This window comes from Malassezia sympodialis, genomic scaffold (genome assembly GCF_000349305.1).
Source record: "Malassezia sympodialis ATCC 42132 genomic scaffold, msy_sf_7, whole genome shotgun sequence".
NCBI classification, from domain to species: domain Eukaryota; kingdom Fungi; phylum Basidiomycota; class Malasseziomycetes; order Malasseziales; family Malasseziaceae; genus Malassezia; species Malassezia sympodialis.
The window spans coordinates 14,774-29,340 of record NW_017387805.1 but is presented as its reverse complement, the minus strand read 5'-3'; the positions used below and the strand labels follow the sequence as shown (position 1 = coordinate 29,340).

The 14,567-nt window shown below is 65.2% G+C and overlaps 7 protein-coding genes across 7 annotated transcripts; 4 read left to right on the top strand and 3 right to left on the bottom strand.

Moving 5' to 3' along the window:
* Position 1: 1 nt before the first annotated feature.
* Positions 2 to 1,000, bottom strand: MSY001_1531 (uncharacterized protein; the record flags this gene model as incomplete). Its single annotated transcript, XM_018883337.1, has 2 exons — positions 2 to 28; positions 53 to 1,000. The coding sequence occupies 2 exons, from the start codon at positions 998 to 1,000 to the stop codon at positions 2 to 4; spliced, it is 975 nt and encodes a 324-aa protein (XP_018740106.1).
* Positions 1,001 to 1,166: 166 nt separating this feature from the next.
* MSY001_1530 (uncharacterized protein) lies at positions 1,167 to 3,217 on the top strand (the record flags this gene model as incomplete). Its single annotated transcript, XM_018883336.1, is given in 2 exon segments — positions 1,167 to 3,124; positions 3,136 to 3,217. 2 exon segments carry the CDS (start codon positions 1,167 to 1,169, stop codon positions 3,215 to 3,217), a joined length of 2,040 nt encoding a protein of 679 aa, XP_018740105.1.
* A 228-nt stretch (positions 3,218 to 3,445) lies between these two features.
* Positions 3,446 to 6,398, bottom strand: MSY001_1529 (uncharacterized protein; the record flags this gene model as incomplete). Its single annotated transcript, XM_018883335.1, has 2 exons — positions 3,446 to 6,347; positions 6,379 to 6,398. The coding sequence occupies 2 exons, from the start codon at positions 6,396 to 6,398 to the stop codon at positions 3,446 to 3,448; spliced, it is 2,922 nt and encodes a 973-aa protein (XP_018740104.1).
* A 91-nt stretch (positions 6,399 to 6,489) lies between these two features.
* MSY001_1528 (uncharacterized protein) lies at positions 6,490 to 8,268 on the top strand (the record flags this gene model as incomplete). Its single annotated transcript, XM_018883334.1, has 1 exon — positions 6,490 to 8,268. One exon carries the CDS (start codon positions 6,490 to 6,492, stop codon positions 8,266 to 8,268), a length of 1,779 nt encoding a protein of 592 aa, XP_018740103.1.
* A 76-nt stretch (positions 8,269 to 8,344) lies between these two features.
* Positions 8,345 to 8,956, top strand: RHO1.2 (Rho-related GTPase-like protein; the record flags this gene model as incomplete). Its single annotated transcript, XM_018883333.1, has 1 exon — positions 8,345 to 8,956. One exon carries the CDS (start codon positions 8,345 to 8,347, stop codon positions 8,954 to 8,956), a length of 612 nt encoding a protein of 203 aa, XP_018740102.1.
* A 1,316-nt stretch (positions 8,957 to 10,272) lies between these two features.
* Positions 10,273 to 12,573, top strand: MSY001_1526 (uncharacterized protein; the record flags this gene model as incomplete). The annotated part of the gene is made up of 2 exons (XM_018883330.1): positions 10,273 to 10,477; positions 10,520 to 12,573. The coding sequence occupies 2 exons, from the start codon at positions 10,273 to 10,275 to the stop codon at positions 12,571 to 12,573; spliced, it is 2,259 nt and encodes a 752-aa protein (XP_018740101.1).
* Positions 12,574 to 12,592: 19 nt separating this feature from the next.
* On the bottom strand, positions 12,593 to 14,080 carry MSY001_1525 (uncharacterized protein; the record flags this gene model as incomplete). Its single annotated transcript, XM_018883329.1, has 2 exons — positions 12,593 to 13,917; positions 14,050 to 14,080. 2 exons carry the CDS (start codon positions 14,078 to 14,080, stop codon positions 12,593 to 12,595), a joined length of 1,356 nt encoding a protein of 451 aa, XP_018740100.1.
* Between the last annotated feature and the right edge of the window lie 487 nt (positions 14,081 to 14,567).

Sequence of the window (14,567 nt, the reverse complement as noted above, 5' to 3'; positions counted from 1 at the left end):
TTTATAGCGGCCCCGTCATATCGGCGACCTACTGTCAGTTTGTGGTACGTACCACCGGAACATGATCGCTCGCACCGTAGATGTCATGGCGGATCTCACACGATTGGACGCGCGGGAGCGCTTTGCGCGACACGATGAACGAGTCAATGCGCCAGCCTGCACCGCGTGCACGGCAGTTGCCGCGCCAGCCATAATACGTGTAGTGGCCGATCGCGTCAGGGTGCAGCTCGCGCCATGCATCACACATGTCGTTCGTCGCGAGCACGCGGCGGTGCGCATCGCACTCGGCTTGCGTGTATCCGGCCGACTTGTTCCACTTCTTCGTCGCGCCTGCGAGGTCGCGGTCGTCCCACACGACGTTCAGGTCACCACACCACACGATATCCTTGTCCCGGGGGAGCGACGCCAAGTGCTTCTCGAGCGCCGCATTCCACCGGTTCTTGGTCTCGAGCGTCTTGAGGTTGTCGCCCGCATTCACCGCATACGTGCCGACGACAACGGTGCGCGCAAACTCGACCGTGAGCAGGCGCCCACGCGAGCTCGGGTCGTCAAAGCCCGGCAGCCCATACTGTACCTGCGCCGGCTTGATCTTGGAGAGCACAGCTATGCCCGCATACCCCTTCTTCTCGCCAATACCCCAGTACTGGTACGGATACATCGTGTCGATGCCCGCATGCGAGGGCTTCTCGTTCACCTTGGTCTCGGACAGCACCGCTACATCTGGGTCCTCGGCACGCAGGTACCGCATGAAGCCCTTGGTATCCGAGCTCTTGAGAGACGTGATATTCCATATCATCAGACGCACATGCGCTTCGTCGCGCGGTGCCAGCTTGAGCGCACCCGTCGGCAGCTGCGCATTCCTTGGCACCCACTCAGGTGCCGTGTGGTCCTGGCCCGACGGCGCAGCCGGTGACGGCGCGGCAGCTGCAGGCGCACTCTCCGAGGCGCGTACCTTTTTGCTGCTCGCTGCTGCTGTGCTCGACGCTGCGCGCTTCACCATAGCCACCCCCGGTGCGCGTGCTCGGACGACCGTGCGGAGCATCACGCGCGGCGCGGCGCGGCGCGGCGCCACGCACGATGCTGAGTCAGCACACTCTCGCGCACCGCTGGCGTGTCGCGTCGCTCGACGCGATCGCCGCGAGATGCGGCGGCCTGGCGCGCACGACATGGACGAGGACGAGATGGAGACCCTCCTTGAGATGGAGCGGGACATTGAAAATGAGAGACGTGTCCCAGAGCCGCCCCTCTTTTTCGATATGGACGACGAGCCTCTTGATGTCAGCGTCCAGGCGCCGAGCGCCACACCGCTTGACCCGCCTTCTAGCGTCGATCCGACGCCCCTCGCAGCTCCAGACATGCTCCAGACGCTTTCTGCGCCTATTTCCATCGATCCTACTGCGCACATTCATGCGCTGCCCGCAGACGTGCCGGGCACTTCTCGTGCGGCGGCGCGCGCGGCGCCCGCGCTCGACAAGTACGTCCCTGCTGCGCCGCTAAGCGCTGTGCGCATGGACGGCTCGCCCATCGTTCTCCGCCGGCGCCGGCGGCATGCGGCGTGGCGCCCTATTCCATCGCGCACCTCGACGGCGCCGCTCCTCGCGGAGCCGCTCGACGTGCTTCTTCAACGCGCGCGCGCACCGCTCGCACCGAGCCCCGAGACGACTGCACGCCCGCCGCCGCTGCCAAGCACCGATTCGCGCATGTGGGTCGACAAGTACCAGCCGCGCGCCTTTGCCGAGCTGCTCGGCGACGATCGCGTCCACCGTGACGCTTTGCGGTGGCTCAAGACGTGGGACCCCTGCGTCTTTCAACGTGCCGCGCCGCCCTCGCGCGCCCCTGCGTGGGCGGAGGAGCGCGCGCCAGATCCGTACGGCCGCCCCACGGAGCGCGTGCTCCTCGTGGCCGGTGCGCCAGGCCTCGGAAAAACGACGTTGGCGCACGTTGTTGCGCAGCACGCGGGCTACCGCGTGTACGAGCTGAATGCAAGCGATGCACGTACGGCGAACGACGTACACACTCGTGTGCGCTCGGCGCTCGAGTCGGACAGTCTGCGTGGCGGTGGGAAACCGACGCTCGTGGTCATTGACGAGATTGACGGCGCCACGGGCGGAGGCAGCGAGGCCCTCGGTGCGTCAGGCTTTGTGCGTGCGCTTGTGCGCCTCCTCGAGGACGGCCGCGGCACTTCGCGCGGCAAGGCACGCGCGCGGCCGCTGCTCCGCCCGATCATCTGCGTGTGCAACGACTTGTATGCGCCGGCGCTGCGCCCCCTGCGCCCTCTCGCGCGGGTGCTGCGGTACCACCGCGCGCCGACCCCCGTCGTCACGCGCCGCCTGCGCGATATCTGCGCGCGAGAGCAGCTGCCCGCCGAGGCACAGGGCCTCTCGCTGCTGTGCGAGCTTGCCCACGGCGATCTGCGCGCGTGCCTGCATGCGCTTGAGCTGCTCCACCGCCAGGGCGCCGCGGTGCGCGTGGACGCGGTGCGCGAGGCGTCGCTCGGCATCAAGGACAGCGTCGTGCCGCTGCAGCGGGTGTGGGCGCAGCTATTCTGCGGCGTTGATCGCGCGCGTCTGGGCACGCCGTCCACGGGCGCTGCGACGCAGTCGCTCGTGCATGAGCTGACCCTGTTCGCCGAGTACGAGCGCCTGCTGCTCCACTGCTTTGAGCACTACCTGCACCTGCGCGTGCCGGACCAGGGCTGGCAGCGGTACGCCGACGCGCACGACTGGCTGCACCTCGCGCAGTGCCTCTTGCACCATGCGTGGGGCGGCGGTGGGCACAGCCATGGCACGGCATTTGAGCTGCTGGGCTTTGTGCCGTGGACGCTGGTCGGGTGGCACCGCCTCTTTGTGCATCGCGCGAACCCTGTGCCGGAGCAGGCGCCGCGTACGGACTATGAGATGCATCTGCGTGAGAAGGAGACGCACGAGGCCATCGCCGCGCTGCACGCACATGTGCCGGCGGCCCACGCGCCGTTCTACGATCGCCGCACGCTCGCCTCCGAGGTGGCGCCCGCACTCACGCGCATCCTGAGCCCCGACCTCCGGTGGGCCGCGCAGGCCGCGACGCCCGAGAGCCAGCCCGCGCTGGCGCAGCTCGTCGACACGATGCTGCTCTATGGGATGCAGTTTGAGCCAGAGCGCAACGAGCACGGCGCGCTCGTGCACCGCCTGCAGCCCTCGCTCGATGTGTTTGCGCAGTACGAGGGCATGCCGTGTGACGTCGGACCGCCGCGGCACGGCGCGCGGCCCCTCGTGCAGCGAGCGCTCGAGCTCGAGCAGCAGCGNCGGCCCTGCACGACTTCTTCGGGCGCCCGGTGCCGCCGCCCGACACGCCCGCGCAGGGGGGCGCTGCGCCTGGGGCGGCGCCGCTGCGCGTCTTTTACCGGTACCACGAGGGGTACTCGAATGCTGTGCGCAAGTCGATTCCGCTCCGTGCGCTACTGTGATCAAGCGATGTCCATGCCGGCCTGCGCGAGCGCCACCGCCATATCGCGCTCGAGGTACGAGGCGACCGCCACGGTGTCCGCCAGACCCTTGCGGCGGCGCATCTTGAGCACGAAATCACGTGCGAGACCCAGCGGCGGCGCCGGCTCGAGCGGGCGCAGCGGGACGGAGGTGTCGTTCGGGTCGCCTGGCACGACGGCCCAGTGGTCAAACATCTGTAGACAGAATGCCTGGCCCTGCGTCATGACACGCAGATCCGTCTCAAAGCCACTCGCGTCCATCGCCGGGAGCAGTGCATGCACCGTGACGAGCGGCGTGCCGGCCTTGGGCACCTCCTGCGTCACGTGCCCGCGGCGCCGCGCGAGCAGCGTGTAGAGAGCGCTGACGCCCTCGGCGGGCGTTTGGATCTCGGCGAGGAAGATCGGCTCGAGGAGGCGCGGCGCCGCGAGCAGGAAGGCGGCGTACGTCGCACGGCGCGCCGTGGGAATCAGCTGCCCACCGCCGCGCTGGATCGGCTCCGCGGCAATGCTCGCGTGCGTGAGGCGGATCTTGACGCCGCGCATCGGCTCGTCGCACAGCGGCCCCTCGCGCGTGGCCCACTGGAAGCCCTGCCGGATGTGCTCGCGCACCGCGTAGAGCTGCGTCTTGTCGACCTCGTCGGGCAGCGTGTCGTCCACGAGCACGTTCGGCCCGTGCTCGTCCGGCCCAAACGCCCACACCGAGCGCGCGGCCAGCTTGTCCCAGCCGTAGCGCTCTTCCAGCACACGCGCGAGCGTCCGCGGCGGGAGCCGCACGTCGAGACGACCCTGCTCGAGGTCGTCCGCGAGCGCCGGCTCGAGCGGCTCGGCGACCAGCGTGAGTCGGTTCTGCTGGTTCGGCGTGTTCGCGTAGCACTGCACGGCGCTCGTCTCTATCACCGTCTCACAGAACCGCACGACAGGATCGCTGATCTTGATCTCCATGTCCGCATACAGGCACCGCAGGTCGTGCATCACACAGTCCAGGTACAGCTCGCCCGTGCCCAGCAGCGTGTGCTCCCCACTCTCCTCGACGCGCGTAGACACGAGGGGGTAGCACTTGTTCACCTTGCGCAGGCCATCGAGCATCTTGGGCAGCTCGGCAGGGTGTAGCGGCTCGATCGCCACCTTGAGCACGCTCTCTGTGAGGTGCTGCACAGGCTGCAGCACAAACGTCTCGGGCACCGGCACGTCCACGCCGCAGATCGTCGCGGCCTTGGCGATGGATGCGTCGACGCCGCTCAGCAGCACCCAGTTGCCGGCCGGCACACGCGCCGCCGCGACCGTGTACCGCGCGCCCGGCAGCGCCACGCCCTCGACGGTCGCGAGCGCCATATCCTCCTCGTCGTCGGGCGCGTATGACGGGCCCAGCACCTTGACCGACGCGCCCTGCACAACAGTACCACTCAGCACGCGACCCAGCGCGCGGAACGCCCGCGCATCCGCGGTCGGGTACAGCTTCGCCACGTGCACGAGCAGGGGGCCCGCGGCGTCGCACCGCGCCGCGGCCGTGCACAGCAGGCCGTCGGACGGGCCCGTGCAGGTGCGCGCCTGCCACGCAGCGCCCTCCGTGGGGCTCGGCAGGTGTGTGACGACCATATCGATAAGGCCCGACGCGCGCCCGAGGAAGCGGTTCAGCACGAGCTTCAGCAGGGGGCGCACGCCGATCTTGTAGGCGGCGGCCGGCAGCTGGATCTGCAGCGTCGCGAGAGTGCGCCGCAGTGTATCGGTATCGGCGCTGAGCACGAGGCTGTACAGTTTGTACAGCGGCTCCAGCACAAACTGCACGAAGCTGCGCTTGGCGTCCGCGTGCGGCGCATGGCGCGTAAAGGTGCGCTTGGACGCGTCGTAGTAGATGTGGCCCCACAGGCGCTGCGCGAACGCGGCGGTATCCACGGGTACGCGCTCCGCGTAGAGCTGCGCGAAGCTCTGCAGCGTAAAGCAGTAGCCGACCTGCGTACTTGCAAACGCCACGTTGCCGCGCTCGGGCGCAAAGCGCAGGCCAGGGTCGCCGCTGGCCTCGCCGACGATGCGATTCACCTCCTCGATCGTGTGCTGCAGCTTGAAGTACGCCTCGGCCGGCGGGAGGCGCAGCTCGAGCACGAGGCGGTCGATCTTGTTCACGACCAGGGTCATGGGCCGCTGCTCGCGCACACAGAAGCGCACGATGGCGGCGGTATTGCACATGGCGCCCTCGACGGCGTCGACGACGAGCACGACGCCGTCCGCGAGGCGCACGGCGGTCGCGACCTCGTCCTGGAAGTTGGTGTGCCCTGGCGTGTCCAGCATGTGCAGCAGGTGACTCTTGCCCTTCGAGGTCGGCAGCACGAGCGAGATGGGCGTCGCGCGGATCGAGAGGCCGCGCGACTGCTCGAGCACATGCGTGTCCGTGTACCGCAGCGGGACTTCCGCATCGACTTCAAGCACGTGGGTCTCTTCCACGAGCATATCGACCAGCGCCGTCTTGCCGTGGTGCAAGTGCCCGACAATGGCGACGTTGCGCACCATCTCGGGGTAGTCCATCAAGTTGCGCATAAACTCACGGTCGAAGCGCACTGCTGGCAGCTCCTTCTCCTCGACGGCAAAGCGCCGCTCACGCTCCGGCTCCATGATCGGCTGCGTCAGTGGCTGCGCGTCCTCCTCCTGCACGAGCGTCTCTACGTCCTCGCCATACACCTCCGCCGCAGACGGGTAGTACACCTTGTCCTCGTGCAGCACGACGGCCTGCGACGTGTCCTCGTCCACGCGCATCGCGACGGCCTGCTCCTCGGGCTCCGGCGCCTCGTCCAGCTCGACCGGCGGCGGGGGCGCCACGGGCTCCTCGGGCACCGTCTCCACCACCTCGTCGCCCGAGTCCGATTCCGATAGAGGCCCGATGTAGTTCCCGCTGAATGTTAGCCCCGCTGGTGTGTACGCACAACTCGTCGTAGTCGTCCATCGCAGGCGACCTGCGACGAGGCGGCGCGCACGACGATCTCTCGTCACGTGCTATAAGACCCCACGCGCGGCGCTCCCCCGCCTGGCGACCGATGGCTGTGGCCGCCTCATGGGGCGACGCCGTGGGCGAGCGCCTGCGGCGCTGGCTCCGCTTCGGCTCGCTGTCGCTCAGCCTTGCTGGATCGCAGGTGATATGGAGCCTCGAGCTCGCGTACGGCACGCCGTACCTGCTCTCGATCGGGCTCTCCAAAGAGGCGACGGGGTACGTGTGGCTGGCGGGGCCGCTCAGCGGCCTCGTGATGCAGCCCGTGCTCGGCTCGCTGAGCGACTCGTCTACGTCCTCATTTCGACGGCGCAAGTACATGATCGGGTGCAGCGTCGTCGTGGCGCTAGCGACATGCGTCGTGGCATTCTCGGAGCCACTCGCGAGGCTCCTGCTCGACGTGCTGGGCGTGGGCCTCGGCGACTGGGACCCTGTGCGACACCGGCACACGGCCGCATTCACACAGGTTCTGAGCGTCCTCGGGTTCTGGGTGCTCGACTTTGCGGTCAACGGCCTGCAGGTCATCGCGCGCGCCCTTATCCTTGACCATGCGAGCGCGTCCGAGCAGAACGAGGCAAACGCGTGGCACGGGCGCATGCTGCACATCGGCAACATTGTCGGGTACTGGTGCGGCTGGGTCGACCTCGCGTCGTGGCCAGCGCTCGCGTGGCTCGGTGGCGGGCAGTTCCGCCGCTTTGCCGTTCTGAGCCTGGTGTGCATGGGCGTCTGCGTCGGCATTACGTGCGTCACAACGCACGAATCCAACAGCCGCTGTCCCATGCCCGTGGAGGAGAGCCTGTCGCGACGCGTCGCGCGCTCGGTCCACCAGGTGTACGACGTCGGCCGCGCGCTGCCGCGCCCGATCCTGCGCGTGTGCGTGGTGCAGGTCTTTGCGACGATGAGCTGGTTCCCGTTCCTCTTCTATGGCACTACGTATGTGCTAGAGATGGCGCACCATGCGACCAAGCACCAGAAAGAGGACTACGAGAAAAGCGCGAGCTTTGCGATGCTCCTCTTTGCGCTCCTGGCATTAGTGAGCGGCTCCGTGCTTCCGACGCTCTCGCTTGCTGGCACGCAGGACGCCGCGCCACGCACACACGGTCTCACGCTGCGCACGCTGTGGACGTGCGGTGCCTTGCTGCAGGGCCTCATCCTGCTCGGTACCTTTTTTGTGCACACGCGCGCACAGGCCATGCTCCTGCTCGTGCTGATGGGCGCCCCGTGGAGCGTGTGGATGTGGGTGCCGTACGCAATGATTGGCGAGTTTGTGCGCGAGGCCGAGGGCCAGGGTGTCTCGCCGCCGCCCGACGCGGATGAGCAGCTGCCGGCACAGCGCATTATGGAGCGGCCCCGCAGCCTCGCGTCTGACGAGACGCCGCGGCTTCCGCATGGGCCCAGCACGCTCGATCGCGAGCGGCACGCGCCCTCGTCGCGCACCATCTCTGCTTCGTATGGCGCCTCGATCGTGTCGCGCGGACCCGACGTCGTGAAACCCGACGACCTCGGCACGCGCGACCACAGCGCGTGTGGCGGCACGGTGCTGGGCATCCACAATCTGTCCATTGTGATTCCGCAGTTCGTGGTCGCCTTTGCTGCGTCGCTCATTTTCCGCCTCACGCACGGCCACCACGGCGACGTGGCATGGGTGCTGAGGTTCGGTGGCCTCATGGCCTTTGTGGCAGCGGCCGCCACGCGGCTCGTGCCGCTGACCATGACGGAGCGGCGCAGCTGCCCTCATGCATATACGCTGCTCCCTGATGACGAGGAGGCCGAGGTGGATGCGGACTCACCGGAGGTCGCGCCGCCCGGCCTCGCTTCCCCTGGATAGTCTGTACTTGTAATGTGCCCTGCATGTGGAGGTTGGGCGGCGGTGCATGTGGCGCGGTGGGACTTGGCTCCACGCCATGGCGAGCGGCGTGAAATCCACCGCCAAGGTGAACAAAAAGCTCGTGGTCGTCGGGGATGGTGGCTGCGGCAAGACGTGCTTGCTGATTGTATACTCGCAGAACCGTTTCCCCGAGGAATACGTGCCGACCGTGTTTGAGAACTATGTGCCGGTCGTCGAGTTTCGCGGCCAGCTCGTCGAGCTGGCGCTGTGGGACACGGCCGGGCAGGAAGAGTACGACCGGCTGCGTCCCCTCAGCTACCCAGAAACGGATGTGATCCTCATATGTTTTGCTGTCGACTATCCGACGAGCATGCTGAATGTGCAAGACAAGTGGCTGCCCGAAATCCTGCACTTTTGTGAGGGCGTGCCCTTCCTCCTTGTGGGTCTCAAGACAGACCTGCGCCATGATACCACCGCTCTTGCGCTTCTCTCAGCGCAGGGCATCCAGCCCGTGTCGCGCGAGCAGGGCGAGCGCCTCGCTGAAACCATTGGTGCGCGCCAATATGTCGAGTGCTCGGCGCGAACGGGCGAGGGCGTCTCGGCCGTCTTTGATGCTGCGCTCGACGCAGCGATGCGCGAGCGCAAGTGGAAAAGCCGCTGGCGCCAGCGCAAGTGTGCGTTATTATGACATGGGGAACTGCTCGTGGTATCTAGCCGCAGACGTCCGCCTGCTCATGCACACTATGTACAGAGTTGCCTCATAGACATAGGATATTTTGCTCCAGCAGATCCGCGACTGACGACACGGGCGCTGCATCCCACAGCGGGTCGTCCAGCTCGTCTGAGTCAAGCAGCCCGAGCCGCACAGGCGCCGGCGCCGGCGCGCTGCGCGGGCTCAGCTCCGAAATGCGTGCACTTAGCAGTGTTTGTACGTGCGCCCAGTGCTCCTGCTGTGCCTTCAGTGTCTCTTGAGCCTGGCGCACCTGCGCCTGCGCCTGCTGGAGCTGCCCACGGCGCTCTAGCAGCCATGCACGCAGAGCCTCGGTGCGTGGCGCACGCACCGGCGGCACGCTCGAGCGCGGGAGAATCGGTGTGTGTGACTCAGGCTGATCCACGCGCAGGCGCTTGGGTGGGGGGGTATGATCATCCTGCGTGGATGGCGAGTCACAGGGCGAGAGCGAAGCTAGGGACAGCCAGCCGGGGGGGTAGCCTGCACCGACGGGCGCCGGCTTGCTCTCCATCGTCTCAAAGAAGGGAAGAAGTGGTTCTTTGGCATCCAGGTACGACATCAGGGCCTCTCTCTGCCCGAGCCCAAGGTCAAGTGTGTGTGTCCCGGTCAAGAGAGCTCGATCGGCGGCGATGCGCGCAGACGCTGGTGTGCCAATGTCGTCGGACAGGAAGCTGGCCCGATCCAGGTCAGGTGTGGCAGTCAGAGAGGAAGGAAGGGACTCGGAGCGGCCAACAGCGCCGCTCTCACAGGGAACGGACGACTCCATCTCCGATCACCAGCGGCCCATGCCACCTGCGAGTGGCAAGGCCTGGTGCACCGACGCTCAACGGCAGAAATTGTATCACGTGATACACAACACCACGCGTGCCGCGCGCCGACCTCCTGGTAGCCTCGCAGCCGCGTCGCGCGGTGGGTGCTGCATGGTACGTGCCCCCCTACTCACGCAGTCGCGCTTCAAATTCGTGGATGTAGATCGTATGCCCCTCTCAGATGTGGGTGCGCCGCCCCAGAGTACGGGGTCAGTCACGGCGCCACCCGCGCCGCCTCCGCGCACCGACGCGCCTCGCGCGCCAGCGTGGGCCAACAAGCGCCGCATCGATGCGCTCGAGCACTCCAGCGAGACCACTGACGAAAATTCCCCTCCGAAGTGCTCACGTCCACGCCTGCCGCCCAGCTGCCCGTCGTCAAGCGCGGAGCTCTCCGCCACCCCCCTTCCGTCGAGCTCGCCCTCGGGGGGCGTCCTTGCACCCGTGCCTAGCCCGTCTTGGTCGCAGATGAACGAGGCGCAGCTTCGTACGCGCCTAGCGCATCTGAAGCAGGTGCGCTTACAGTCTATGAGCAAGCGTGCGTCTATCGTCTGTGGCGATGGCCTGTACGACGAGAGCCCCGACTACTTGAAGATCGAGGAACACATGTGCACGGTGCGCATCGAGGCCATTGAGCATGAGCTGCAGGCACGCAACCTGCCGGTGTCTCACAGTAGTCCACCGCCGTCGCTGCCTTCGCTTAGCGCATCTCCAGCGCCCAACTCTAGGCCCGCGTCGGCACTCGCGGGCCTCTCTGTGCCTTCCCCTGCTCCAGCCTCGGCAGCTCGACGCCCCGCGGCGGATACCACTATGAGCGAGCCGCCGCGGTCCGGGGCGAGTGCGCCACCGCCGTCTGACGATGTGGATGCCGAATTTGCCATGATACCCAACGACGTGATCGAGGTGCTGGATGCATCGCCACCGCCAGCGCGCCCTGCGGAGCGGCACCGGTGGGACGACCAGGTGCTTCATTCTCTACGCCATATTTTCCATCTGACGCAGTTCCGGCCGGACCAGCGGGAGGCGATCGATGCGACGCTCGCTGGGCGCGACGTGTTTTGTCTGATGCCGACGGGCGGCGGCAAGAGCCTATGCTACCAGCTGCCTGCTACAGTGACCCTCGGCAAAACAGATGGGATCACGATTGTAATTTCTCCCCTGCTCGCGCTGATCCACAACCAGGTCCAGAGTCTCTTGCGTAAAGACATACCGGCTCTGTCCATCACGGGCGACATGTCCGATGCACAGCGGCAGTATGCCAGTGAGGAGCTCTGCCGCCCAGATACCCATGTGCGCCTGCTCTATGTGACGCCCGAGTTTATCTGCAACTCGCGTCTCGCGACCCGCCTCTTTCAGCATCTGCATCGGACGCGGCAGTTGGCGCGCTTTGTCATCGACGAGGCGCACTGTGTGGACCAGTGGGGCCACGACTTTCGTCCCGACTATGTGCGCTTGGACTGCCTACGGAAGGAGTATCCGGAGGTGCCGCTCATGGCGCTGACAGCCACGGCGCGGATTGACACGGTGGAAGGCATCCAGAAGCACCTGGGCATGCGGCAGACGCTAGTCCTCCGGCAGTCATTCAACCGGCCGAACCTCTCGTACAGCGTGCGGCCCAAGCGGCGGGGCGGTGGCACACTCGACAGCATGGCGACGCTGATCCAGGAGCGTCATGCGGACGAATGCGGCATCATATACTGTCTGTCGCGGCGCGACTGCGAGAATGTGGCAAGTGATCTCGAGAGCAAGTACGGTATCCGCGCGCGGCACTTTCACGCGGGCCTCAATACCCAAGACAAGCTGCGCATCCAAGAGGGCTGGGAAGCTGGCCAATTCAAGGTGATTGTTGCCACGATCGCCTTTGGCATGGGCATTGACAAGGCAGATGTGCGCTTCGTCATCCACCATTCCATGCCCAAGAGCCTAGAGGGCTACTACCAGGAGACGGGTCGCGCGGGCCGCGATGGGAAGCCGTCGGAGTGCGTCCTATTCTGGTCAATGGAGGACAGTCGCAAGCTCGAGAGCATGATCAAAGACTCGCCTGACGCATCGCCGGAACAGAAGCGACTGCAGCTGCAGAGCCTCTCGCAGGTCAAGGCGTTCTGCCAGTCGCTGACCGAGTGCCGCCGCACCAACATACTCAAGTACTTTGGCGAGCAGTTTGATCCGGCCCTGTGCCGCGCTAGCTGCGACAACTGCCAGCGCACGCCGGCCCACTCTGTGGACATGACGGTGGCCGCCAAAGACTTTGTGCGGATGGTCAAGCTGATCGCCAAGCCGCGTGCACGCGCCAACTTTACCAAGGTCCACTTCATCGGCGTCTTCCGTGGCAGCTTGCGCAAAGACATCAAGGACAAGGGACACCACTTGAACTTATACCACGGTCGCGGCGCGTCATTCTCTGACGAGCAGGTAAAGCGTCTCGTTGACTATCTGCTCAGCCAGAATGTGCTGGCCGAGTATGAACACCGTGCAGCGTACCAGCGCTTCCCGAACTACTACGTGCAGTTGGGCCCCCGCGCGGCGGCCCTGCTCAACGACCAACTGAGTATTCAGCTGGATATGCCGTCGTCGCCTCCGCCTACCGCCCGTCGCGTCGCGCCCCGTTCTCCGTCGCCCGAGTACGACGAGATGGATCTCACGACCATATCGCTGAGCCCATCGGCGAAGCGTTCCAGCGCTAAGACGGCACGTCCTGCGAGTAACACCCGTGTGCAGATTGCCGCGATGCCAATTTTAGGTACCACGTCCATGCGTCGTGCGCACTAACTGTCTACGTAGATATATTTTATGCCTGGTACGTAGATGCCGACACATTACCGCCGCGGCCGGTCCAGTTGACGTGGATGTCCTGGCCCTCCTTCAGGCGGTCGTTCTCCTTACCAGGAAGCACGCGGAAGGTGTGCGCGCCAAAGTAGTCACGCTGCGCTTGCAGCAGCGAGGCTGGCAGGAGCTCCGAGCGGATACCGTCGAAGAAGGCGAGCGCCGAGGAGAAAGCGGGCGTCGGGACACCCCACAGTACGGACTGCGCCAAAACACGGCGCCAGCCGTCCTCGGCCTTCCTGATAGCGCTGCTGAAAAAGTCGTCAAAGAGCAGGTTCTCCAGCTCAGGGTTCTTACGGAAGGCGCTCGTAATGTCCTTCAGGAAGACGGAGCGGATGATGCAGCCACCACGCCACATGAGCGCAATCGACGGGTTGTTCAGCTTCCAGTTGTACTCCTTCGCAGCCTCACGCATGAGCATAAAGCCTTGGGCGTACGACACAATCTTGGAAGCGTACAGAGCCTGTTCAAGGTCGTCAATAAACTGCTGCTTGTTGCCCTCAAAAGGACGGGGCTTGGGGCCGGTGAGGATCTTGGACGCGCGCGTACGCTCGCCCTTGAGCGAGCTGAGGCAGCGCGCAAACACCGCCTCGCCAATCAGCGTCACAGGCTGGCCGAGCTCCAGCGCGTTAATCGCGGTCCACTTGCCGGTACCCTTCTGGCCAGCACTGTCGAGAATCTTGGTCAGCATCGGCTCGCCGTCCTCGTCGTTGTAGGCAAGGATCTCGCTCGTGATCTCAATCAGGAACGAGTCGAGCACACCCTTGTTCCACTTGGAGAAGATCTCGGCAATCTCCTTCTCGCTGATGCCAAGACCCTGCTTCAGGATCCAGTACGCCTCGGCAATCAGCTGCATGTCACCGTACTCAATACCGTTGTGCACCATCTTGACGTAGTGGCCCGCACCGCCGGTACCGACCCAGTCACAGCACGGCTCGCCGTCGCTCTGAGCAGCCGTCTTCTGGAAGATCTCCTTGATATGGGGCCAGGCCGCCTCGCTACCGCCGGGCATGAGCGAGGGACCGTGGCGCGCACCCTCCTCACCACCAGAGACACCGCTGCCAACGTACAGGAGGCCCTTCGCCTCGACCTCCTTGCAGCGGCGCTCCGTGTCGGGGAAGTGCGAGTTGCCACCGTCAATGATGATGTCACCCTTTTCGAGGTAGGGCAAAAGCTGGTCAATAAACGCATCAACGGCGGCACCGGCCTTAACCAGAAGAATCACCTTACGGGGGCGCTTCAGAAGAGCAACAAACTCCTCAATCGAGTGCGCACCGACAATGTTGGTGCCTGCCAGCGTCAGTCTCAATCGGCCACATACCCTTGGCCTCGTTGTTCAGAAAGTCGTCGACCTTGCTGGTCGTACGGTTGTAGGCGGCCACAGTGAACCCCTTGTCTTTGTCTTAGTGAAGACAGACATACCATTCATGTTCAGAATCAAGTTCTGACCCATAACAGCCAGGCCTGTGTGTGAGACGCATTCGTACGTACCAATCAAGCCAATATCCGCACTATGATCAACGCGAACATGCCGTGTCAGCATCCCTATTCTATCTTTGATGGGTTGAGCGACATACACTGCATTCGTCGACATTGTTATCAGAGCAATGGTATACCCAGTACGAGCCGGGCCGCCACGCGGAGCCAAGGCCGACCGCGCAGCTCCGTATCACGTGATATCTACTTGGACTGTGCATGGACTTCCGCCGTCAATTAAAGGCGGGCCCAGTGCTCTCGCAGATAGACGCCATATTTCATCAGCAAGAGTGTAGAGGGCACCCCCACGGCCGTGGCAATGAAGGCGAGCGTAGTGCATCCCCAGCCATGACCGAGCGTGTCGAATAGTGAGGGACCCGCTAGCGGCAGGACGCCGCCAAATATGCATCGAAGCAGGTTTGCGGCACCCAAGGCCGAGGCGGGAAACTCGAAAGCATCCAACA